Source organism: Myotis nattereri, assembly GCF_964212035.1.
Source record: "Myotis nattereri genome assembly, chromosome: 2".
Lineage (NCBI taxonomy): Eukaryota > Metazoa > Chordata > Mammalia > Chiroptera > Vespertilionidae > Myotis > Myotis nattereri.
The window spans coordinates 24,351,493-24,378,186 of record NC_138076.1 but is presented as its reverse complement, the minus strand read 5'-3'; the positions used below and the strand labels follow the sequence as shown (position 1 = coordinate 24,378,186).

The window sequence follows — 26,694 nt, the reverse complement described above, 5'->3', positions numbered from 1 at the left end:
GGATCCTGGAGCACACTTTCCCTTTCAACCAAACACTGAAGACTGTGTTTACCTGGCTGAGCTAAAAAACATAAGGTCCCTTGCTGCAATTGACCAGAGCAGGCCAGAGCAAACAGGCACAGAACGGAGCATATCAAAGCCCAGGGGAGCAGACCAGTGCAGTGCAATGCAGACTGGCAAGGAGCAGAGCAGAGCTGTCTAGCCCAGGCCTGCCTCACACTGTGCTGTTTTTACAGCTGTGCTCTATCACCATTGACCTCTTTGGCTCTGAATAAAGTTTTCATATTCACCACACCCCAAATTGGGGATTCTGGTTGGTGTTGAATAGGCACCAACAACCATTGGTTGACATAGGAAATACAGTCCATAACCTATATATATATATAACGCTAATATGCAAATAGACCAAACAGCAGAACAACCGAACAAGCAGTTGCTATGACGTGCGCTGACCACCAGGGGCCACATGCAGATCATGGCAGGTGTCAGCAGCAGGCAGCAGAGCACGGAACATGGTGGGCATTGGCTGCAGCGGGATGGTGGAGCAGGTGAGCGGGGACACCAGACCACGGCAGGGCGCTGGTCACTGTCATTGGGGCAAGCCTCTGGTGGTTACTGAAAATTCTTTGCTCCCACATGCCGCAGTCCCACTTGGCGCTCATACCTGCTGCCAGCGCCAGCCTCACTTGTACCCGCTGCTGGAGCCGGAGCCATCACTCACAACACTGCTGGTGCTGGCCCTGCTCGCACCCACAGCTGGTACCGGAGCCGCCGCTTGTACCTGTTGCTGGTGCCCAGTGCTGGTCCCAATCACTCGGCACCATCAGCAGTTGTGAGTGGCGGCTGCTGGCCCCAATCACCCTTGAGGACTTCTCCACCTCTCCTTGCTCTTAATGGGCAATTGGGGCAGCAGCCACCATTCATGCCTCCTGACAGCACTGGCCCCAATCACTCCAAGCGGGCAGCAGGTGCAAGCGGGGCCTGCACTGTCAGTGCATGCAAGTGGCGGCAGCTGGAGTGGGGCTGTGGGCAGACAGGGGACCAGAGGCCATGGAAGGAGGGGTTGGGCAGGGGCAAGGAGGATGTCCCTGTGCCCACGACACCCTCACGGCTCATAGTTCTTTTCAAGGTGCACGAATTCATGCACTGGGCCCCTAGTATTGTAATAATTATATATGAATCACATGGATAATAGACTTATTAAGGGGATTGCTTAGCAAGTTACATAAATGACTAATCACTATGTTGTACACCAGCAGAAATACAGTCCATAATCTATATATATAAAACCCTAATATGTAAAAAGACTGAACAGCGGAACAACCGAACAACCAAACAACCGGTCGCTACGACATGCACTGACCATCAGGGGCCACACACGGAGCATGGTGGGTGTTGGCAGCAGGCAGCAGAGCACAGAACATGGTGGAAAATAGGTTAAATTGTAGGTTAACTGTGGGGAAGCACAGAACTTGTTTGGAAAGTGTGTAAAGAGGAATCTCCAAAAGGTCGGAGGCCTCTAGGGGACCTTGCTGAAGGCAGCAGACCCTGCCTTGACTTTTCCAAACAAGTCTGAGCCCCCAGGTGTTTTATTGGAAGCTTTATATTTAGACTTCAAAACGTCCTTGCTTAGAGGACACTACGCATATGTCTTCTCAAGGATGCTTACCCTACTGATAGTATCTAATAGTTAATTTTAGTTCAAGCTGTTGTTACAATAAAAGCCTAAGGAGACAGGCGAAAGGGGCTGTTTGGTTCCTATAGCCAAGCAGTCCATTAACCCTCTCTTTCACAGAAACAGGTGTCAGAGTAATCATTCATCCTTCGCTCAGTGTCTGCTGGTAAGCCCCAGCAGTTAACTGTAATTGGAAAACTCAAGCAAAGTTTTGAAATAATATCCTATCTAATAAAAGAGAAACATGGTAATTGGTGTATGACCGGTACCCTTCCCATTGGCTAATCAGGGTGATATGCAAATTAACTGCCAGCCAAGATGGCGGCCGGCAGCTAGGCAGCTTAAACTGAACATGAGGCTTGCTTGCTTCAGTGACGGAGGACTGCAACGTTCCCTGCCTGCCCTGCCTGCCTCTGAGCTTGCAGTTTAAAAAACATTGTAACAAATGTAGAAGCTAAACAAAACCCCAGAAACCAGCTTTCAGAGAGCTGGGATCTTAGAGCTGGAGTTGACACAGAGTTTCAATTATAGAACCAAAACAAACCAGATACCTGTTTTCAGCAGTTGAGGCCTCAAAGCTGGAGCCAAGCCTCAGAGCTAAAGCTGGCCCAGAATAAAAAAAAAAAAAAAGAAAATAAGGAGCAGTTGGGAGCTTCAGTCCCAGCCTGAAAACAGCACTCAGCCCCTCACCCAGACTGGCCAGGCAGCCCAGTGGGGACCCCCACCCTCATCCAGGACACCCTTCAGGGCAAACCAGCTGGCCCCAACCCATGCACCAGGCCTCTAATCTATATAGTAAAAGGGTAATATGCCTTGCAGCACTGGGATCAGCGGAGCTGAGAGGCCTCCCAGCACCAGGATCAGCATGACAGGGGGCAGCGCCAAAACCCCCTGATAGCCCTGTGGCTCTGTGTATGACAGGGGGCGGGGCCACAACCTCCCTATCAGCCTGCTCTGTTCATGACAGGGGAAGGCGCACCAACCCCCTGATCGGCTGTGCTCTGTGCCTGATGGGGGGAGCTCCCCAACCTCCTGATCGCCCTGAGGCTCTGTGTGTGACAGGGTGCAGCACCCCAACCCCCCCACCCCACAGGCCCTGCTCTGTGTGTGACGGGGTAGAGCCATAACCTCCTCATCGGCCCTGCCCTGAGTGTGACAGTGGCGGCACCCCAACCCCCTGATCGGCCCTGCTCTGTGTGTGACAGGGGGTGGTGCACCGGGCCTCTAGTACAGATAAAAAGCTTATATTCACCAATGGAATATGTATATTTTTCAAATATACATGAAAGCTTTATATCTCTTGACTCATATTAGACCAAAAAATAGTTCTTTGGATATAAAACATAGTAGCACATATATTATATTATCCACCACAATGCAGTAAAGTTAATTAGACTTGATAAGTTATTTTGACAATTTTATTTTTCCTTAGATGGATAACTTTATTGTGGTTATATAAGCTAATAATCTTCTTCTACATAAATTCACACTAGAAAAGAAAAGCTCCATTATACAATTTACAACTAACTTTCAAATGAAAAAAGCACAAGTAATAATAAGGTAAAGAGAATATAGTTGTGTTCTTTGTATTATTCTAATTCTTAAAACTTCTTTGAAAGTGTCAAAACACTTTCAAATAATTTGTTAAAATATTTAAAAGTATAGATGAAATAAACTAGCTTAGATGAACAAAAGATGAGAATGCAACACGCTAAACAGAAATATTAGAAGCATAGATCTACAATATATATATATATATATATATATATATGTGTGTGTGTGTGTGTGTGTGTGTGTGTGTGTGTATATATATATATGTATATATATATATATATATATATATGAGCTTTGGAAATGATAAAACTGAACTCCTTTTCTACTTTCCTTAAATTCTTTATGCAAAAATTGAAATTTTAATTTAAAAACATTATTATGGGGTATATAACACATGGAGGAATAAAATATAGTATAACATCACAAAGATTTTTAATGGAATGTTACTGTTATGAGCTGTTGCATCATATATGGAGGATGTAACATTAATTCTAGATCATAATAAGTAAGGAATGTTAATTAGAACCTTTAGAGAAACCACTGGAATGAAGGATATAGCAGAAAAAAAGAACATAAGAGCTAGCAAATGTTAAAATAACCCACTGATCCTAGTATAGCAATGTTGAAAAAAAGTAGCAAATAATTGATGGGACAAATAGAACACTAATTGGAACTTTTGATAAACATAAACCAACTAAATCTTCCAATGAAAAGACAAGAATTATCTGATAGAATAGAAAAAAATACCTATCAATATGCTGTTTATGGAGTCATACTTTAAAATTTAAGACAGATAACTAGAACACAAAAAGAAAATATTACTAAAAATATCTTTGGAGGTTTTCTTTGTATGATGATATTTGCATTGAAAATGCCTTCTGTTGTTATTGAAACAGTAGGAAGGCATACAGTTACTCGAGAGAGGAAAGTAAGCTTTCTAGATTTAATTTTAACAACTTCATGGGGGTGGTTGTGGTATAGGATAATTTGAATGCTTATGGTCCTAGTTTTGGGCCATATGGTATTATTCCCATGTAAGAACAACAATAAAAATCTAAATGCTCCCAAAAGGCACTTCCTGAAAAACAAACTTTGACTTTACCCTCCCTGACAGCTGGCACCAGAACGCCACAATAGTGCTGCTCCTGCCTGTGATCCATGAGCCCACAGCCCTGGCAGACAGCTCCTGGGCCCCTCTGTGAGCTGCCACTGGGCACGTGCCTCTCCAACCAAGGGCACATGGCTCCCTCAGCAGGATCTGCGACTTCCCACTCCTGCTGCCTGCTTCTGGACAACTTGGTGAGTTACTGAGGACTCAACTCCCTGGACAAGGCCATGCTGTTTCAGCCACAGACTCTGAGATTCCCACGTCCCCAGCTTCTGGCTTCTGGACACCCTCGTGATTAACAGAGGGAAATCACTCTGGTCAGAGTCCCACTGACAAAACCGCAGACTACAGCTGCCTCCACCGTCACAGGATCCAAGACAATTGTAGTGAGTGGAGAGCGATGCTACCCCAGCAAGACTCACAGAACATTGGCCAAAGTCACAGTACCTGAGGTTCAGGCCCCAAGACCCTTTCATCCCAGGCTGTGGACTCCAGGATATCACAGTGAGCACATACTAGTGAGACATCAGGCAACCCTTTCCATAAGAGCTGGAGTCATTATCACATCCACAACAACTTGTATAACAAGGCCAGGGATGAGTCACATTGCCAGACAATTCATGATGAGACTTTATGCACAAATGAGAAACTAACATTCAAGACCCAACCACATCAAGAGAACACAAATAGCTCAAGTAGGGGGATCCACTACATCACAAAGCTCAGGAGATCTGAAAGACTGCACCACTGAGTCCCAAAAATCACCGACTACATAGCACCACCCACAAAAGAAACTGAGTAGCAAAGCAGTTGGACCCAAGACATAGAAACAATTAAAACATTACAGCAAAAAATGGGGAGACAAAAATACAATTCCCAAAAGTAAGAAAAATAGGAATCACCAGAAGAGGAATGAAATGAAATGGAGGCAAGTAACTTGTCAGGGAAATAATTCAGAGTAATGGTAATAAGGATGCTCAAACATCTGGGTGACAAATACACATAATTCAATGGAATTTATAAGGAGATGAATAAGAATGTCACCAACATGAAAAGGAATCAAGAGAAAATGAAGAATGATATAGCTCCAATAAAGAACACAATGGAAGGCTTTAACAATAGACTAGAAGAAGCTGAGGAACGCATCTGCAAGTTAGAAGACAAGATAGATAAAAACACCCAAGCAGAGTAGCAACAGGAAAAAAAAGAAAAAACCTTAAAAAGCAGGAGAAGCTCCTCAGGGAGCTCTGGGACAACACAAAATAAAACAACATTAGCATAATAGGGGTGTCAGAATGTGAGGAAAGTGAGCAAGGAATAGAAAACCTGTTTGAAGAAATAATGACAGAAAATGTCCCTGATGTTGGGAAGAAAAAGGCCACACAAGTCCAAGAATCACACAGAGTCCCAAAGAAGATGAACTCAAGAAGACCCACACCAATACACATCATAATTAAATTGGCAACATCAAAAACAAAGTAAGAAACTTAAAGGCTGCCAGAGAAAGACAGAAAGATATCTACATGGGTCTTCCATTAGACAATCAACTGATTTCTCAACAAAAACAGATCAGGCCAGAAGGGAATGGAATGAAATATATAATGTAATGCAAGCAAGGGACTGAATCCAAGAATACTATACCCAGCAAGACTATCATTCAAAATTGAAAGTCTAATCAGGAGCTTCAGAGACAAAAAGAAAGACTAAAGGAGCTTATTAACACAAAGCCAGCAATGCAAGAAATGCTAAAGGGACTTCTCTAAAAAGAAGAAATAAATAGGGAAGAAGGAACACAAGGATAAAGAATAAAAATGGCTATAAACAAGTACCTATCAATAATAACCTTAAATTTAAATGGACTAAATGCTCAAAAAAAAAAAAAGACATAGGGTAGCTAAGCAGATAAGAAAGCATGACCCATATATCCACTGTATACAAGAGACCGACTTCACAACAAAGGACTCACACAGGCTGATAGTGAAAGAATGGGAAATACATTTTTAAGGCAAATGAAAATGAGAAAAAATAGAGGTAGCAATATTTATGTGACAAAATAGACTAGGCCCCAAGAGATAGACCATAAGAAGGCCATGAAGAGAAAAGGAGGGCCACTTCATAATACTACAGGGAGCAATTCAACATGAGGATATGGTAAACATACAGTGGGGCCTTGACTTACGAGTTTAATTCATTCTGAGACTGAGCTCGTTAAGCAGCTCATTAAGGAACTCGTTAACTCAAATTACTCTAACAACTCTATGCAAAAAATCATTGGAGAGACAGCTGGTATCTCAAAAAACTCGTTAGTCTGGATACTCATAAGTCAAGGCCCCACTGTATATGCATCCAATACAGAAGCACACAAATACATTAAAAAAAGCTTCTGGAAGATATCAAGGGAGAGACCAACAGCAATACAATCATAGTAGGAGACTTTAATACCCCATTGACACCACAGGATAAATCCCTAAACAAAAAATCATCAAAGAAACAACAATGTTATATGACTCACTACATCAGATGGAATTAATTGACATTTTCAGAACATTTCATCCCTAAGCAACAGATTACACATTCTTCTCAGATGCATATGGGACATTTTCAAAGATAGACCACATATTGGGACACAGGCTAAGTCTCTTCAAATTCAAGAAGGTAGCAATCATAACAAGCATCTTCTGAGATCACAATGGCACAAAATTAGAAATCAACTAAAATAAACACAATTTTAAAAAATCAAGCACATGGAGGCTAAATAGCATGCTATTAATTAATGACTGGGTTACCAAAGAAATCAAAGAAGAAATAAAAGCATTCCAGAAACAAATCACAATGAAAACACAATAATCCAAAATCTATGGGACAAGTGAAAGCAGCCTTGAGTAGGCAGTTCATAGCTCTACAGGCCTACCATAAAAAACAAGTAAAACTGGTAATAAATTATCTAACCCTGCAACTTAAAGAATTAGAAAGAGAGCAACAGGCCCAGCAGAAGGAAGGAAATAATAAAGATTATAGCAGAAATAAATGACATAGAGACCAAAAAAAACCAAAACAATACAAAAGATCAATGAAACCAAGGGCTGGTTCTTTGAAAGGATAAAAAAGATTGATGAACCTGTATCCAGGCTCACCAAGAAACAAAGAGAGAGGACCCAAATTAACAAAATCAGAAATGAAAGAGGTGAAGTAACAACTGACCCCACAGATATACAGAGGATTGTAAAAAAAATTCTACAAATCTATACCAACAAAATGGACAACCTATACAAAACGGACATATTTCTAGAAAAATACAATATTTCAAAACTCAATCAGGAAACATCAAAAAACCTAAATAGGCATATAACTACTGAAGAAATTGAAGCAGTCATAAAAAAAACTTCCAGCAAACAAAAGCCCTAGTCTGGATGGCTTCACAGGAGAGTTTTACCAAACATTCAAAGAAGAACTAAAACCTATCCTCCTCAGACTATTCCAAAAAAATTCAAGAGGAAGAAACACTTCCAAGCTCTTTTTATGAAGCCAGCATTACCCTAATCCCAAAATCAGATAAAGACACTACAAATAAAGAGAATTATAGGATAATATCTCCAATGAACATAGATGCTAACATCCTCAACAAAATTTTAGCAAATTGTATCCAGCATTACATTAGAAAAATTATACACCACGACCAAGTGAGATTTATTCTGGTGATGAAAGGCTGTTACAATATCTGAAAATCAATAAAGGTGATACATCACATAAACAAATTGAAGACAAAAATCACATAATCATATCAACTGATGTAGAAAAAGCATTTGACAAAAATCCAACACCGTTTCTTAATAAAACTCTCAGAAAAGTGGGAATAGAGGAATCATACCTCAACATAATAAAAGCCTTACATGACAAACCTATGGCCAACATCACACTCAATGGGCAAAAACTAAAACAATTTCCCCTAAGAAAAGGAACAAGACAGGGATGTCCACTTTTGCCACTTCTGCTCAATATAGTACTGGAAGTGCTAGCCATAGCAATCAGACAAGAAGAAGGAATAGCCCTAGTAGGTTTGGCTCAGTGGATAGAGTGTCGGTCTGTAGGCTGAAGGATCCTGGGTTTGACTCTGGTCAAGGACACATGCCTGGGTTGCAAGCTTGATTCCCAGTAGGGGAGTGCAGGAGGTAACCGATCAATGATTCCCATCATTGATGTTCTATCTCTCTCTCCCTTTCCTTTCCTCTATGAAGTCAATAAAAATATATATTTTTTAAAAAGAAGGAATAAAAGGCATCAAAATTAGAAAAGAATAAGTAAAATTATCATTATTTGCAGATGACATGATATTGTACATAGAAAACCACAAAACACCATAAATAACTATTAGACTTAATAAATGAATTTGGCAATGTAGCAGGATATAAAATTAACACTCAGAAATCTATCGCTTTTTTATACACTAACAATGAAGCACAGAAAGAGAAACTACAAACACAACCTCATTTATCATTACAAAAGAAAATTAAGATACCTAGTAATAAACTTAACTAAACAGGTAAAAGATCTGTATTCAGAAAATTATAAGACACTGAAAAAAGAGATAGAAGAAGACATAGACAAATGGAAGAATATACCATGCTCATGAATCAGTACAATCAACATCATTAAAATGTCCATACTACCCAAAGCAATCTATAGATTCAATTCAATCCCCATTAAAATACCAATGGCATACTTCACAGATCTAGAACAAATGCTCCAAAAAAATTATATGGAATATAAAAAGACCCCAAATAGCTGCAGCTATCCTGAGAAAGAAGAACAAAGTTGGAGGGATCACAATACCAAATATAATGTTCTATTAAAAAGCCACAGTTCTCAAAACTGCCTGGTACTGGCACAAGAACAGGCATATAGACAAATGGAACAGAACAGAGAACTCAGAGATTGACACAAGCCATTATGCTCAATTTATATTTGACAAAGGACACAAGAGCATACGATGGAGACTATACAGTCTCTTCAATAAATGGTGTTGAGAAAATTGGACAGACACATGCAAAAAAAAAAATGAAACTAGATCACCACTAACACCATTCACAAAAATAAACTCAAAATGTATAAAGGACTTAAATGTACTTAAATGTAGTGTTTTCATATGTCTCTTGGCTTTCTATGTCCTCTTTTGTCTGACTTAAATGTAAGACAAGAAACCATAAAAATCTTAGAAGAATCCATAGGCAGCAAAATAGCAGACATATGTTGTAGAAATATTTTTAGTGATACAGCTCCTAGGACAATGGAAACTATGGAGAAAATAAACAAATGGGACTCCATTAAAACAAAAAGCTTCTGTACATCAAAATAAACCATCAACAAAACAACAAGAAAGCCCACTTCATGGGAGATCATATTTGTCAATGTTATATTCGATAAGGGTTTAATCTCTCTCCAAAATTTATAGGGAATTCATACAACTTAACAAAAGGAAGATAAACAATCCATCCAAAAATGGGCAAAGGACCTAAAGAGACCCCTTACAAAAGAGGACATAGAAAGCCAAGAGACATATGAAAACACTAGTGGCCCATTGCACAAAATTCGTACACAGTGTGGGGTGGGCTCAGCCCGTCCTGCACCCTCTCCAATCCACAACCCCTCAGGTTATGTCCTGGGATAGGGCCTAAACAGGCAGTCGGACTTCCTTCTCACAATCCAGTACTAATGGGTCCTTAACTGCTCACATGCCTGCCTGCCTGATTGCACCTAACCCCTCTGCCTGCATGCCTAATCGACCCTAACCACCTCTGCCTGCCTGCCTGATTGCCCCTAACTGCTTCCCTGCTGGCCTGATCACCCCACACCCATGACCCAGGATTCCCTCATCCAGATGGCCTCAAGCACCCGGGATTCGGGCTTCCCTCCCTTTGGCCGGCCCAAGGCACCAGGGACCTGGGCCAGTTTTGCCTGGGCTGGCCACAGCCACTGGCACCTGGGACCGCGGGCAGATGGGCGGCTTCTCCTTTTCCCAACCACAGCCATAGCCGCTGGCGCCTGGGACCTCAGGCGGGCAGCTTCACCCGGCCTGGCTTTGTCAGGAAGGTCATCTGGCAGATCATCTGGAAGACATCTGGTCTAATTAGCATATTACGCTTTTATTAGTATAGATGCTCAAAGTCAATAATCATCCTAGAGATGTAAATCAAAAGGACAACCTCACTGCTGTCTGAATGAACATCTCACAGCTGTCCGAATAACTATCATCAACAAATCAACAAACGACAATTCCTGGCTAGGATGTGGAGCATAAAGAACACTTGTGCACTGCTGGTGGGTATGTACATTGGTGTAGCCATGGTGGAAAACAGTATGTAGTTTCCTTAAAAAATTAAAAATATATATCTCTCATTTGACCCAGTACTCCCACATCTAGGAATATAATCCCAAGATAGAAGAAACACCAATCAGAAAGGACATATGCACCCCTATGTTCATAGCAGCACAACTTACAATAGCTAAGATTTGGGAACAGCCTAATTGCCTATCACCAGATGAGTGGATTAAAAACTGTGGTACATCTACACAATAGAATACTATGCTGCTGTAATAAAGAAGGAACTCCTACCATTGCAACAGCATGGATGGGCCTGGAGAGCATTATGCTAAGCTAAATAGGCCCCTAGGAGAAAGATAAATATAACAAGATCTAACGCATATGTGGAATATAGTGAACAAGATAAACTGATGAACTAAAATAGATCCAGAGATACAGAAGCATTAAACAGACCATCCAACCTCTGAGGGAAGGGACAAGAAGTGGGGGGGAGATTAACCAAAGGACTTGTATTCATGCATATAAGTATAATCCATGGACAGTCAGTAGGTGGTGTGAGGGCATTTGCAGAGGGGTGGTGGGAATGAGTGGGGAGAGGAAAATGGGGGAGGGGATTCATATGTAATACTTCAAACAATAAAGAACCTAAAAAGAAAAAAAAAATAGAACATTATGGCAGTCATTGAGAGACTGATGAAAAAATATCAGTGATAACAGACAAATTAGACTTTTAAACTTCCAATCTATATGGCTTTGTTAAGCATTCCCATAACTACATGAACATTACAATGAATAATTCTTCCCATTATTAATTATATATATATATATATATATATATATATATATATATATATATATATAGATAGATAGATAGATATAAAACTACCACCAGGCATCACAAGTATTTATAAAAAAGCATAAAATAATCTTATGAAAGAAAATACTCAATAACAGAAATCACCAATTGAGTAATAAAAGAAATACTTGTTTTAAAATGGAAATCAATTTAAGAAAGAAAATTTCACCACCACCACAATTTGGGGTGGATTGGAAATAACTGCTGTTAGTTATAATCCAATGTATTATAGTGTAGTAGAAGCCTCCCACACATACAAAGTTACACATTGTTACAGGAATTGCATACTGATTTAGATATCAATACCATAAATACTGGTCTGCGCATTTCAATGAAGAGGCAATTGACATATATTTATGCCCTGCTGTATTGAAATACACATTTTGAACACTTTAAATTGTATCTGCACTGCAAAGAAAGGATGTTTCTTATTCCTTTTGAATTTAAACACAAAACAAAGATATGATGAAATGTATCAATAATGCATACCAAGGCTTTTTCCATTATGATTTGTATTTTCAGAGTTCTTGTTAATAGTGCAATATCCGATTTTTTCTGTGAAACAGAGGACATGAGATAAATAAAACATTTTTAAATTCTTATATGGTTTATAACTATGTGCATTATATATGTTCACACAGAGATATAGATAAATAAATATCCTCATATATAAAAACCCAGGATCCATAACATCCAAAACAACCAAAGGTCAACCAAATGCAAGGCTAGGGAGCTGAGGGAGCTGGAGCTGATCAATCAGTGACAGCGGTGACTGGCGAGCGGTGACTGGCAAGCGGCTGAAAGGCAGACCTCTTCATCCCTCCTCCTGGCCCTCAGCCTCTGATCGGGGGGAAGGGCTGCTCCAAGAAGCCCTCACGGATGCAGATGACTTTGGCCTGCAGTTCCCACTGGATCTGGCCGTGAGAGTGAAGGCTGTACTGCTGGAAGCCACATTCCTCACTGACTACATGTTCTTCAAGAAGCAAAGAGGCACTGGGCCCTCTGCCATCACCAGTTAGATGGCATCTCAAGGTGAGGACCATCACCTCAGCCAGAACTCAAGATGGTCACCTGGCCTGACCTGGCCCCTCCTCAGAGGCAACCCTTTCCTCCATTTACACCGCAGAGGACAGACATGGATACCTAAGAGGCTGGGGCCATGTTGCCCCATCCCTACCCTACTCCCCTGGCCTCCTTCACCTGTGGCCTGAAGGGTATGTATGAGAGCCCTTCCCCTGCTACCTCTCACCACTGTCTCCAGCCATCCTCAGAACACAGGCATATCTGCTTTCAAACTTGCCCTGCTCACTTCCTCTCACACGCTTCCAGGGCCTCTGCTCTGGATGGGACCTTTCAAATACAGGGCTCTAGGTTTTACAAAAGAGCTGGGGTGGGAAAGGGTAAACAACACCAAAAATGGCTGATATGGCCAGTCACCTCTGCCTCAGCTTGACCAATTAGTTCAGCTTCAGAATGTGGCACTCAGAGAAGATTCCTACTTTCCGAGCAATGTCTCTAGGGCCTCAGCCCCAGGGCCAACCTCCTCTCCCTGTCCCCTTGGGCCCTCCCCACAGCTGGTGCTTGCTGCAACTCTCTGTGCCTTACTTAACCACCCTTCCTTCCCTGTTTCTACAAAGGAGGCTGCATCTCTGTATGTTATGTTCATACTAGAGGCCCAGTGCACAAAAATTTGTGCACTCGGGGGCTCCCTCAGCCCGGCCTATGCCCCCTTGCAGTGTGGGACCCCTCGGAGGATGTCCACCCCAGTGGGGACCCTCACCCCATGGAGGTTTGGCCAGCCTGGGTGAGGGGATGATGGCTGTTTTCAGGCTGGCCATACACCCTTTAGGGTGCGGGGTCTCCACTGGGGTGCCTGGCCAGTCTGGGTGAGGGGCTGAGGGCCATTTTCAGGATGGCCAAGCACCCTGGCGATGTAAGCTCCCAGCCTCTCCTTTTTTTCTTTTTTCTTTTTTCTTCTGGGATTTGTTTACCTTCTATAATTGAAACTTCGTTGCCTTTGGCGGAGGCCTGAGGAAAGCGTGGCTTCCTCCATCACCAGGGACAACCCACTCCTGCTCACTCCAGCTCCGTGGCCACTGCTGGCTGAAAGCAAGTATCTGGGGTTTGGTTACCTTCTATAATTGAAACTTTGTTGCTTTCATTGGAGCTTAGAGCTGGGCCGCTACAGGCGGGGAACCTTGCCTTCCTCCATCACTGGAGCAAGCAAGACTCCTGCTCACTCCAGCTCCATGGCTGCTGGCCGCCATCTTGGTTGGGTTAATTTGCATATAGTTGCTCTGATTGGCTAATGGGCATGGCTTAAGGTATAGTGAAAGTATGGTCAATTTGCATGTTTGCCTTTTATTAGTATAGGATAAACTTTGTAACGTTTTGGAAAAAAAGTAATGACCAAGAGAATGCCTCAGTCAACGCCTGGAGTGAGGCTCAGTAGAATGGAGAGAAAGGAGAATTCCATAAGTTGATTGATGCCAACTTATTTCTGAGTGACTGCCTGGTGTGTGACAGTTGTATGACCACAGAGGAAGGAATCCAAATTTCTCAGCAGTGGTAAGGATCAGCAAGCAGGCAGGCAGTAAGGAGCGAGGGATTCCTGTCTGTGAGAGGGATTTCCAACTGTCGGGTCTAAGCCTGCAGACAGTCATCACCTGAGGGGTCCCAGACTGCGAGAGGTGTGCAGGCTGGGCTGAGGGACACCCCCCTCCCCAGTGCACAATTTCATGCACCGGGCCTCTTGTTGACACATAAAAATACAGATAATAGGAAAATAAGAGAATGCATGCCGATTAAGTAAATAAGCAGGTGAGATTCCAAACAAATATTTTAGGCACCGATCAGAAGCTTTTACTTTATATTTTTTATAATTAGAATATTCAAAAAAATTGTTGCTGCAACGAGGGAGAAGCCATATTTCCTTTCTCCCAAAACCTTCCTCCAAAATCCTGCTCCAACCTTCAAGCTAACAAAGTCCCATCAACTTCCCCAAACATTGCCTCTCATCATTTTTATACTTTTAGGTATTTATATTGACTTCATTGTGGCTTAAACCCTGTAAAATTCATCCATTTTAAGTATACAGTTACATTGTTGGTATTAATATATACAGCCATGTAACCATTTCCATAAGTAAGACCAAGAATGTTGTCATTACCCTCTTCCAAGTCAATAGCCACACAGCTCAAGGAAACCAATGATCTGATGTTTGTTTTTCAACATAGGTTACAATGATCTCTTCTAGAATTTCATATTCATGGAATCATATGGCATGTACTCATTTCTATCTGGTTTCTTTCATTCAGGATTCAGCCATCTTGTGATTATTAGTAATTCATTAGTATCTTCCTAAGTAGTGTGCCATTGAAAATATCCGTTGCAACTTACTTGTACATTTACCTGTTGATAATTTGTAGCCATTTCAGCTTTTATAAAAAAAAGCTTCTATAAATATTAATGTACAGGTCTTTGTGCAATTTTTTTCTTTCCTTTTTTTTTTTGGTATTTAGAAATGGAATTCCTGAGTCATACAGCAATTGTGGGGGTGCAAAGTGGTAGGAAAGAGCCAGATTGCTGGAGCAGGGCATGAGTTGAGCAGCCTGGTGTAGCCACTACTCCCAGCAGGCTGGGCCCCCCAACAGGCTGGGGCCCCTAGCAGGTGGGGTCCCCTCCTTCTATGCCCTGCCAAAGGTGAGGCTGAGGTGGTGGAGCAGTGGAGATAGCAGATTCAGCATGTGAAGGCTGAGAGCCCCTCCATGCCTTGCCCTCTGGAGGCTCACAATGTGCTGACCCTATGGTCCCCTGCTGCTGGCACCCTGGGTCTCTGGCCACTGTGCTCCCTCTGTAAGGGACAGACTGCAGGCCCCTCCTCTTCCCCTTCCCCCAGACTGAATGCCACAGGAGTCCTCACACCCTGTCCCCCCTCACCCTGGAAGAGCATAGCAACACAACCAGGAGGCCCAGGAGGTTCTTCACAAGATGGTGAGGTCATTCAACCAGGTTTAAGCAGCCCCAGAGTGAATCCTTTGACATGGAGATGATGCTCTAATGAGTATCATGAAAAAGAAGATTCTAGGAAGTTGTTACAATATTTTAATTTACCAACTAGTTTCTGATAACTGTAGATTATGGTTTTTCTGTGAGGGCAAACTGGAGACAGTCCAGATGTGTTTTTCTTTTCTGTTGGGAAATAATATTAACACCAATGTGTTAAGTGACTGCAATGAATTTTCATGTCTGTGTTTCCTTGTGGAAAAAAAAAATAGTGCCAGATTTTTTCCTAAAGTCATTTGATCATGCTGCATTTTAACAAGAATTAAGTGGCAATTTTTACATATATATAATATGTTAATCAATGTTAACCAATATTACTTAAAATAAGACACGTAAAATCTATATATATAAAAGGCTAAGCAACTTTCTCACTGGCTGGTTGGTTGGTCCATATGACACGCACTGACCACCAGGGTGCAGACACTCAACACAGGAGCTGCTGAGCTGCTGTGACTTGGCAGAGGTGGTTCTTGGGTGACGCACCTTAGAACCAGAGAAGAGGGAGCCTGATTCTGGAGCGTGTCACCTGAGAACCACAATCTCACAATCCAGGACCCTTGAGGATGTTGGAGAGCCCATTTTGGCAGAATCCACGCAGGCCAGGCAGAGGGATCCCACCTGCCAGAGATACCCCACTCACTCCAAAGATGCCCTTCGATCCGTGGTACCACCCCAGGTGTGGCCAGCTAGGGAGGGACCAAGGTAGGTTGGCTCCAGGGCATGTCCGGCTGGTTTCACCCAGTCCCACCTTGCTGACCACCTTGTAATTAATTTCCTTTCAATGTTTAGAATCCATGCACCAGGGCACTAGTAATTTAATAAGTGAAAGAATGCATTGTCCTCTGAAGAGCAAAAAAAGAATTTCAAAGAAACATGAATGGTTAGATCATTTTTTGTTTAAAAAGGAATTTATAAATTTATAAATCCACGTTTATAAGACTCAAGGCCTGGTGCATGAAAATCGTGCATTGAGCGGGTGTTCCTCAGACCAGCCTGCACCCTCTCCAATCGGGGACCCCTCGGGGGATGTCTGACTGCCAGTTTAGGCCTGACATCCCTCTCACAATCCAGGACTGCTGGCTCCCAACTGCTCACCTGACTGACTGCCTGATTGCCCCTAACCGCTTCTGCCTACCAGCCTGATCAATGCCTAACTGCTCCCCTGTCAGCCTGATCACTCCCAAATGCCCATCCCGGCTGGCCCGATCACCCCTAAATGCCCTACCCTGTCAGCCCAGTCGCCCCCAACTTTCCTCCCCTGCTGGTCTGGTCACCCCTAACTGCCCTCCCCTACAGGCCAGGTCCCACCCCACTGCCCTCCCTTGCAAGCCTGGTCGCACCCAACTTCCTTCCCCTGCTGGCCTGGTCACCCCTAACTGCCCTCCCCTGCTGGCCTAATCGCCCACCACTGCCCTCCCATGCTAGCCATCTTGTGTCTGTGGGTGCCACCATCTTTGAGGGAAGGGCAGTCAATTAGCATATTCCCTCTTTATTGGCTGTGGGCACCACCATCTTTGTAATGGCTTGAGGGACAATTAGCATATTCTCTCTTTATTAGATAGGATACATTGTAAAAATTAGACCAAGTATTCCAAAATTCTAAGAACACTATCTGTAGATGATATTTGGGACAACATCTTCAATTTTTCTACTCTTAAATTTTCTAACAAAATAATACTTGTATACAAAGTTAGAATATGTATTGGCAAGGAAAATATGGACAAAATAATAATCAACAAATCTGGGTATCATTGCATAAGTAGGATGCAATTTCAATAACAATGCAACTGTATACATATATAAGAGGCCCGATACATGAAATTCTTGCAAGAGTAAGCCTTCCCAGTTGCGGCAGCTTCAATCCTTCCCTCTCTGCCTGAATTCCTGGCTCAATCCCGCAGCTGCAGACCCAGCTATGTCCCAGAAGGAAGTCTGGAAGAACTTCTGCTCTAATTAGTGTACTATGCTTTCATATATATAAAACTTGAAATTAGGGGCAAGGAATACTTTCAAATTATATGTGACTAAACATATTCTTATTCATATATTCATAAAATACTTAAATATCTTATAAGAGAAGGTTTCAATATAATTAATATGTTTAAATTTGTTTTCTAAATGTAACAAATTTCTATGAGAATGAGTTTATCAAACGTAGCAAAATGAAAATTTCAGAATATCGTGGCTTACTTCTGACTTCACCAGAATCCTATAGGCCTGATCTCCCAATTGGATCATAGGATAATTGTCTTGTAAGGGGAGAAAATCAGCTTTATTATTCTTTATTTGATAAAGCATATGCTCAAACATAGCTGAGGATTCCAATGGTTCAATTCCATAACTGACATTCGCCAACTGCAATAGTCCCCTGAATATTTAAATACATAAAAAGACATAAAAGTAATTACTATAGATTTTCCTTTTGAGAAATGTAAATACTAAATAAAACCTTTTATACAAATTTTGATAGTTATTCTTATGGTCTAATTAAATCTAGGTATCATCCTATTTTACGCAAATTAATTTTTGACCTAATTTTATACCATCTGTCTGTTATGTCATCTACAAGTCCCTGTGGTTCTTGTAGAGCTAATCCATATGAATATCCTTTGTACTAGTAGACTTTTTCTGAATAAATTTTACGGCTGTATGCTTAGGATAGAGACAACAAAAAATAGAAAATGCCCTAGCTGGTTTGGCTCACTGGATAGAGCGTCGGCCTAGGGACTGAAGGGTCCCAGGTTCGATTCCGGTCAAGGGCATATACCTTGGTTGCAGGCACATCCCCAGTAGGGGGTGTGCAGGAGGCAGCTGATCGATGCTTCTCTCTCATCGATGTTTCTAACTCTCTATCCTGTCCCTTCCTCTCTGTAAAAACTCAATAAAATTATTTTTAAAAAAATAGAAAATATAAGAGGAGGACAAGGAAAAGAAAACATATGAGAAGAAACACAACCAAAGCCCATATTTTCTTTGCTTTCACTCTATCACTCAAGGAATTTGGAAAAATTAAAGTGTTACACAAAATTGTCAATCATGCACATCTCTGGAAGTTGCCATTACCTGAGTCCAGAACAGGTGCTTAGTGTCACAACTGAATTTGGAATCTCTGCGGCATATCCTTGGTAAAAGCAATGCCTCTAACAGGAGTACATAAAGGTACATTCATGAATGATCTGTACTTAAAGTAGTTTTATACTTACTTTCTAGACATTATGAAATGTAGAGATTTATCCAATTAACCAATATTATTTACAAGATATCCCATTGCCTTTTGATCTACCTATAATTTCTCCCTCTTAACACTTGTCTGCCTATAAATCCCACTAAGGAAATCCTTGCTATAATAAAGAATTCTATAATTTTGAAAGAACCTTTTAAAATAGAAGGACATGTACCTTCCAAGACAAAAAAGAAAAAAAAAAGCTAAAGGAGTTTATCACCTCCAAACCAGTATTATATGAAGTGTAATACTTTAATGTAATACTTCTTTGAGAACAATAGGGAGAAAAAGATAACGATAAATATATGAACAATAAAATGGCAATAAATATATGTCAATAATTGAATATAAAAAAATAAAATAAACAAGCAAAACAGAAACAGAAAAAAAAAAATAAATCCTAATGTAAGCTGTAAGATTTAATAAATAGTAATATATTAATATTGGCTCATAAATGGTAACCCAAATAGCATTCTAACCCAAGATGTTAATAATAGGGTAACTAATTTGGGAGGATGCAGGGAAATTTTCTGTGCTTTCCACTTTTTCTCTTAAGGCTAAATACGCTGGGGGAAAAAAGGTGTATTAACTTTTAAAAAGATATTATTGAGGAAATAAAAAGGCAAGCTATGACCTAGATGAAATGATTCATAGTACATATATTTTATTTCATTTACTTATTTAAATTTTATTTTTTAATTATAGTTTACATTAATGTTATTTCATATTAGATAATTTACAAGTGTTTCCCTTGATATTTTTAGTACCCACCTGGCACCATAAATACTTTTTGCAATATCATTGACTATAATTTCTAAGCTGTACTCTACATTCCTGTGAATATTCTGTAAATGCCAACTTGTACTTCTTAATCCCTCCCCCTTTTCACCCAGTCCTCCAAGCCCCATCCCCATCTGGAGAACTTGGAACTCTTGTACCTTGCTCATAGGAATGTGAAAACCTGCAACTGGTTTGGAAAACAGTTTGGAGGTTCTTCATAAAGTTAAATGTAGAATAATCCTAATGATCCAGAAATTTCATTTCTAAGCATATATATTAGAAATTGAAAACAGGTTTTCTAAAAAAAAATTGTACACAAGTGCTTATACCAATACTAGTCTAAATAAGTAATAAATGAATGAATAAATAAATGAATTAATCAGTAATTCATGGAAGCTTTCTTATCTTTCTTTTCTCAGCTGCATTTCTTAAGTATATGACCTGTAACTGCCGACTCATGCAATTAACAACATCTGACTTCAATTGTGAACATATCACTTATTTTTCAAAGTTACCCAAAAGTACCTTAATTTCTTCATATTTTTGTCCTTAATATTTCACCTTATTGATCATCTTTAGTTCAAACTCTCATCCCCATGGACTTTCTTTTCTTTTTCTTCCCATTTACTTTCATAGCAATAGTCTCAGAAGCTCCCCCAATATTCTCTTTCAGCAAATACTCCCTTCTCTTCCCTTAAAAGCCTAGTGAAATCTAGAATCAGTCCTATTCCTTTGTTAATCCTGTGCTATTAAATTTTTAGAAGCATCCCATTCTCTTCTATGTATTTGCTTATGCATTTTAAGTTCCCATTCATATATATCCATCCGTAACCATTTGATTTTTGCAAAACTAAGCTGAATCACCATCCCCCACCCACTGCCAGCAGCTGGACACACCCTGCTCCATGCCAAGCAACAGCTGCAGCTACCTCCACCAGCCGTGGTGCCAGCAGCCATTGTAGCTACAAGCCCTTCATAAAGTATAAGGTTTCTCAAACTCTACACAGCAGCAGGGGGCAATTCAGACTCTCAGCTCCTGGCCCTGCACCCAGTTAGAGAAAATGATCCTCATGAGAGAATTCCCACTTAGGATCTTCCTTAACCAAGAGACACTAGCAAAGTTAACGCAGATGTCCTAACCAGTTTGGCTCAGTGGATAGAGCGTCGGCCTGCGGACTGAACGGTCCCAGGTTCGATTCTGGTCAAGGGCATGTACCTTGGTTGCGGGCTCATCCCTAGTGGGGGTGTGTGCAGGGGGCAGCTGATTGATGTTTCTAACTCTCTATCCCTCTCCCTTCCTCTCTGTAAAAAATCAATTATATATATATATAAAGTTAACGCAGAAACAGCTGGCACCCTGTGGCTGAAGAACAGTCAGAGGAAATGATCTCCCTCCCATGGGTTCTTCACCATCCAACCGCACCTGGCAATACAGGTTGGCACAGCAACGTGCCTTTTACCCCTGTAGGCTGCACAGGCAGAGCTCCAGCAGGAGCTCCAGCAGAGCACAACCATATAACATTGACCAATAATTTGTCAACATTGGTTTCTTCCAAATCATATATTCTGGCAAAATGAGAACCTTGCAGACTAAAGCTAACTTTCTCACATACGTTGAAAAATTTCTTCACTCCTACCAGCATTTTAGGATACAATTGAAAGTCCAATGTTTCATACTGAACACATTCAGTTTCTGTACCTAATATGCTTTTGTGTCCTCATTTTCTCAGTGGTCAATCTACAATTTCCACCATTACCTCCCTGCTCAGAGAGTAGGATATATCAATGCAAACTACTCAATGTGTTTGGGGTTGTTGTTTTGTTTTTTTTAGCTTTTTTAGCTCCTTCATCTATTTTTTGTTTGTTTGTTTCTTCTCAAACTCCTACTAATACTTCTAGATATTAAATGACCTTTTTGGATAAGTGACTCCTAAATTTTAAACTTAAAAAGTAGTTGTTCTATCCTATATGATTTTATTGTAATTGCTATATTATACTTGGATTTTTTATTTGTTTGCCCAATAATTCTGTGGAGTATATAACAATCTTTTTCTTCTCACTAATGGCAGGTAAAAAATAGAATCTACACAGAATAAAAGGAAAGCTTACCTTTTTAAATGAAGAATGTGGATATAACGTTCCTGACTTGTTGTATGTATATACCAGGAAATGAGGGTCTAAAAATGACCTAATTCAACCAAGATAATGACATTTCATTGTATGAATTTAATTAATAAAAGAAACTTCCAGAATCATAAAATTAAACAAATTTACTTTCAATTATATAAGCTCAGATATCTAAACAATTAAATGTACTCATATTTCCATGATCTAATAGCATAATGTGTGTATAAGAGAAAAAAATAAGCAGAATAACCAGATTCCAGTATGGAAGCTGCAATGACACAGCTTCACCTGTAGTAAAAACCAGAGCTTCTAGATTTCCACCGCGAAGTTCTCTTGTAGATTTAACCATCAATACATCTAATGCCAGTCAATATTTACAAACAAGTAGCCATTAGTTGATAAAGGCAAAAAACTAGCTTTTATTATTAGTTTTTATGCAGTTATTTTGCCGTTAAAACAACCCCATTGTTCTCATTGCCTTAAAACAGCAATGGATGTTCACACAGTTACTGCAGGTTGGGCTAATGCTACCTTCATTCTGGGACCCAGGAAAAGGCCTGGCCCCTCCTTGGAGAACAACTTTCTTTTTAGCAGAAAGAGAAAAAAATTGTAGAAGCACAGCATAGTTCTCAAAGCCTTTGTTTAGAAGCAGGATACTAGTGTCCCTGCTCACATTTCATAAGCCAACCTAAAGGATCTCTGTAGACAAACCCAATATAAACATGCTTCAGAAGTTAAGTCTTTCTCCTGGAAGAAAGTGGTCATCATGGAACAATCTCACAACATTATTTATTGTAGGGAGACTGGACTTTCTCAAGGATGCCAAACACCGAAAGGCATTTCAAGGCCAGCATTGAGAGGACTAGAGCATTCGCAGGGTACTTTCCGTCACCACGAACTCTCAGTCCTCTGCGTTGTCTCTCATTCCTCATAACCTTTCCTTTTCCTCCAGTCACATAACAAAACTAGAGAGATCCCCTGAGAAAAACAGATATTGATCAGTTCACATTTTATATACACTTTTATGGAAAAATCTCTGAATGGCCTGGGCTGCTTCAGGTGCAAGTACCTGGGAAAAATAATATATCAGGGAGAATTAATATAAAACCATCCACACAGACAACATACTGGAAAATTCAATCTATCAAATGGACTCTATCAAATTGCAAGAATTTATAGCAAAAGAATAAGACTCACAGATTCTACACAGATTACCAAGTTACTCAATTAGGAAAACAAAAGGGACTTTTGCAGATATGCAGATTCAGAAAGCATGCCATCTGCATATTCTCTCTAAAGAATATAATATGAAAGTATTCTACAGGAACAATATCTGAATTAACATAAAATTACAACAGAAAAAAAAATACAAAACAGTGATAAAATTTGAAAAATACAAGACATTTAAGTAACTGAAAGCACTGGATTTACATCTTAAATGTAAGAATTTAAAAAATAAAGTAACAATATTACGATATAAATTTAGATGTGAGAGGCACAAGAGAGGAATCTGAGGACCTAGAAAGGAAAATAAAAATATAATGATGATAAAATTTTATTTTGTATCAATAAATCCCACAAAGAAAGTAAGAAGACAATCAATAGGGTGGCATATTTGCAACATATAGAGCAGATAAAGGGCTAATCTCTATAGCAGCGGTTCTTAACCTGTGGGTCGCGACCCATTTGGGGGCCAAACGACCCTTTCACAGGAGTCACCTAAGACCATTGGAAAACACATATACAATTACATATTGTTTTTGTGATTAATTACTATGCTTTAATTATGTTCGATTTGTAACAATGAAATTGGGGGTCACCACAACATGAGGAACTGTATTAAAGGGTCACGGCATTAGGAAGGTTGAGAACCACTGCTCTGTAGTAACAAAAATTCTCAAAATCTGATTATAGAAAATAAGAAAGAAAAGCAGAATGACAAGGCACAGATTGAAAATAAATACTGAAGACACATGAATAAAAATAAAAACCCAAAAGAAAAAACAAAATCTTGGGAGAGGCAATTCAATTAGAATGGTCAGTAAACATTTGAAAAGATACTATATGATATTAAGAAGCAGTGAAGTGCATATTAAAACAACAATAAAGTAGAAGTTCTTATCCATTGGTTAACAAAATAAATGAGTAAAGATACTCATTTTGTTGGCAATGTAGAGTATAGGGATGCATTTGAATTGTTGGTGTGAGTGAAAACTGGTATAATTCTTTGAAGTAAAAATTTGGCAATGAGAATTTTCTTATTTATTACCCATCAATTTCACTGGTGCCCAGGAAGTCATGGCTAGGGATATCCATAGTAAAGCTTTCCTTGCTATAAATAATGGGTGGATAATTAATAAATGAGAAATATTCATTTGAAGGCTGTATGTCTGGTAAAAATGAACTCATTTAGCACAGAGCAATATGAATCTCAGAAAAGTAACATTATGTAAAATGTTGTATAATAAACAACCACAAAACCACAACCACATACAACAGAATACGTATCTATGGCTCACACTTCTCTGTCACATGTGGCTGGCCATGGAAGTTCTGCTAATTGGCCAGGCTTGATCTATGGTACTGGATTCAGCCATATTTAGGAATGATTAGGGCACCTTGGCTGTAGTCCACATGTATCTAGCTTTCAGCATGCTGGCCTATGCATATTGTCACGAGGATGGCAGACAAACAGGAAAGAAAGCAGAAAAGCATGAGAGCTTTTCAAGCCTCTGTTTGAATCAAGTCAGGTAATAACATTTTGGCCAAAGAAATCAAATAGTCTCTATAAGTGTGGGGTCTGAGGTAAAAATGATGAGAAGCCTCTTGTCTAAAACTATTAAGAATCTCAGGACAGCAACACTGGAACATTAAACCAAATACAGGGCCCTTCTAACCATAAGGCCCTGAGGCACCACACATCATGAATTTGGCCTTGCATAAGTGAATTCAGATTCAAGGGCTGGGTAGTGGGGGGGCTGATGGAAATGTATTTATCCCATCTCTTGATGATAGTCACACAGTTAGTTATATGGCAAAGAGTGAAGATATAGGAAAAGGTAAAGTTTTGGGTGTACTTTTGTGGTGCACCATATTAATATAAATAAATTAATGGAATATATGGTATTGAGTCATTACATTTATTAAGAAATACTCAAAACATCAGGATTCTTATTGATCTCTAGACATAAATGAATGAAGACAAAACAGAAGAATATTGCCATTATTGTAATTGTGATTGGCACTGGGAAGTAAGAGAAATAGATCTGGGTAAGGAAATAACAAATTTCACTATTACCAGCCATGGGCAATACACTTCAATTTAAATAGTGTAGGCACAATACTTCCATGTCTGTCACTAATTGTTTAAATTATTCTCAGAATTATACATTTTTTTTTTATCATTCAAAAGAAAAAAAAGGCATAAATATTGATCTAATATAAATTATGGACTTTGGGTTGTAATGATGTGTGGATTTAGGTAATCAATTATAACAATACTAGAGGCCTAGTGCACGAAGTTCATGCACTTGGGAGGGGATCCGACTGATGGCTTAGGCCCACTCCCCACAGGGGGCAGGCATAAGCTGGTAGTGGAACATCCTTAGCACTGCCTCCGAGGCAGGAGAGGCTCCTGCCACCTCCGCTGCACTCGCCAGCCATGAGCCCAGCTTCTGGCTGAGTGGCGTTCCCACTATGGGAGCTCACTGACCACCAAGGGCAGCTCCTGCATTGAGCGTCTACCCCCTTGTGGTCAGTGAACATCATAGGCACTGGTCATTCTACCATCGGGCCAAATCAGCTCTCCAACATCCCCTGAGGGGTCCAGATGCCATCAAGCTGAATCCTCGTTTGGCCATTCTGTATGCCAAGAGAGCCAGTGTCTTCATCAAATTACAGAAGCCAAATGCTGCCATCGAGACTGTGACAGAGCTATTGAAAAATCCTGATTCAGCTCAGCCTGGCAAGGGGTGAGGGAAAGCACACAGACTTCTGGGCCACTGGGAAGAAGCAGCCCGTGATCTTGCCTTTGCATGTAAGTTGGATTATAATGAAGATGCTGTTGCAATGCTGAAAGAAGTTCAACCAAAGGCCCAGAAAATTGCAGATCATCGGAGAAAGTATGAGTAGAAATGGGAAGAGCGAGAGATCAAAGAAAGAATGGAAAGGGTTAAGAAGGCTCAGGGAGAACATGAGAAAGCCCAGAGAGAGGAAGAAGCCAGAAGTCAATCAGGAGCTCAGTATGGCTCTTTTCCAGGGGGCTTTCCTGGGGGAATGCCTGGTAATTTTCCTGGAGGCATGCCTGGAATGGGAGGAGGCATGCCTGGAATGGCAGGAATGCCTGAGCTCAATGAAATTCTTAGTGATCCAGAGGTGCTTTCAGCCATGCAGAATCCAGAAGTTATGGTGGCCTTCCAGGATGTGGCTCAGAACCCAGCAAATATGTCAAAATATCAGAGCAACCCGAAGGTTATGAATCTCATCAGTAAATTGTCAGCCAAATTTGGAGGGCCAGCATAATGCCCTTGTGACAGATAAAGCCCTTGCTGAAGGAAAAGCAACTTGGATTGCCCAATGGATGTCGCAATAATACAAACCAATGTACCTCTGACCTTCTCATGACAAAAGCTGGGGTGCTAAAAGAGAATCCCGACCCCTCTGCCACAAATGCAGCTGTAACATTTCACAATGGTTTGCCATTATGGTATGCATTCAGATAATGTTTTCCTACTGGAAATTACAAAGTTTAAACACTTTTAAACCTTAAAAATATTTAAAAACAAATTGAAAGGGTGTGTTAAACCCTACATATATGTATATAAAACATACTGTTAAATGTTATCTATTGAAGGATGAGTTATGAACTACATAAAGAGCAAGGAAATAAGCACATTAATCAATAATACCTGCCAGTAATAACACCCTATTTCCACTTTCGTAAAAACAAAATTGTGGGTAGGTTTTATTTAATAGAAAAATGAAATAT

The 26,694-nt window shown here is 40.4% G+C and overlaps 1 protein-coding gene and 1 pseudogene across 2 annotated transcripts in view; one reads left to right on the top strand and one right to left on the bottom strand.

The window, feature by feature from the left end:
* The window catches only part of LOC308512647 (A disintegrin and metallopeptidase domain 3-like), a gene marked incomplete at both ends in the record, with an annotated part of 37,629 nt that extends 15,573 nt beyond the window's left edge, over window positions 1–22,056 (bottom strand). The window contains 4 exons of the mRNA XM_081082247.1: window positions 12,002–12,067; window positions 17,768–17,945; window positions 18,641–18,717; window positions 21,958–22,056. Coding sequence (XP_080938373.1) covers window positions 12,002–12,067; window positions 17,768–17,945; window positions 18,641–18,717; window positions 21,958–22,056 — 420 coding nt within the window. The remainder of the gene's footprint in view (window positions 1–12,001; window positions 12,068–17,767; window positions 17,946–18,640; window positions 18,718–21,957) is intronic.
* Window positions 22,057–24,341: 2,285 nt separating this feature from the next.
* On the top strand, window positions 24,342–26,228 carry LOC308512646 (hsc70-interacting protein-like; annotated as a pseudogene). Its single transcript has 2 exons — window positions 24,342–24,457; window positions 25,478–26,228. The product of its transcript is annotated as a hsc70-interacting protein-like (transcript).
* Window positions 26,229–26,694: the final 466 nt, after the last annotated feature.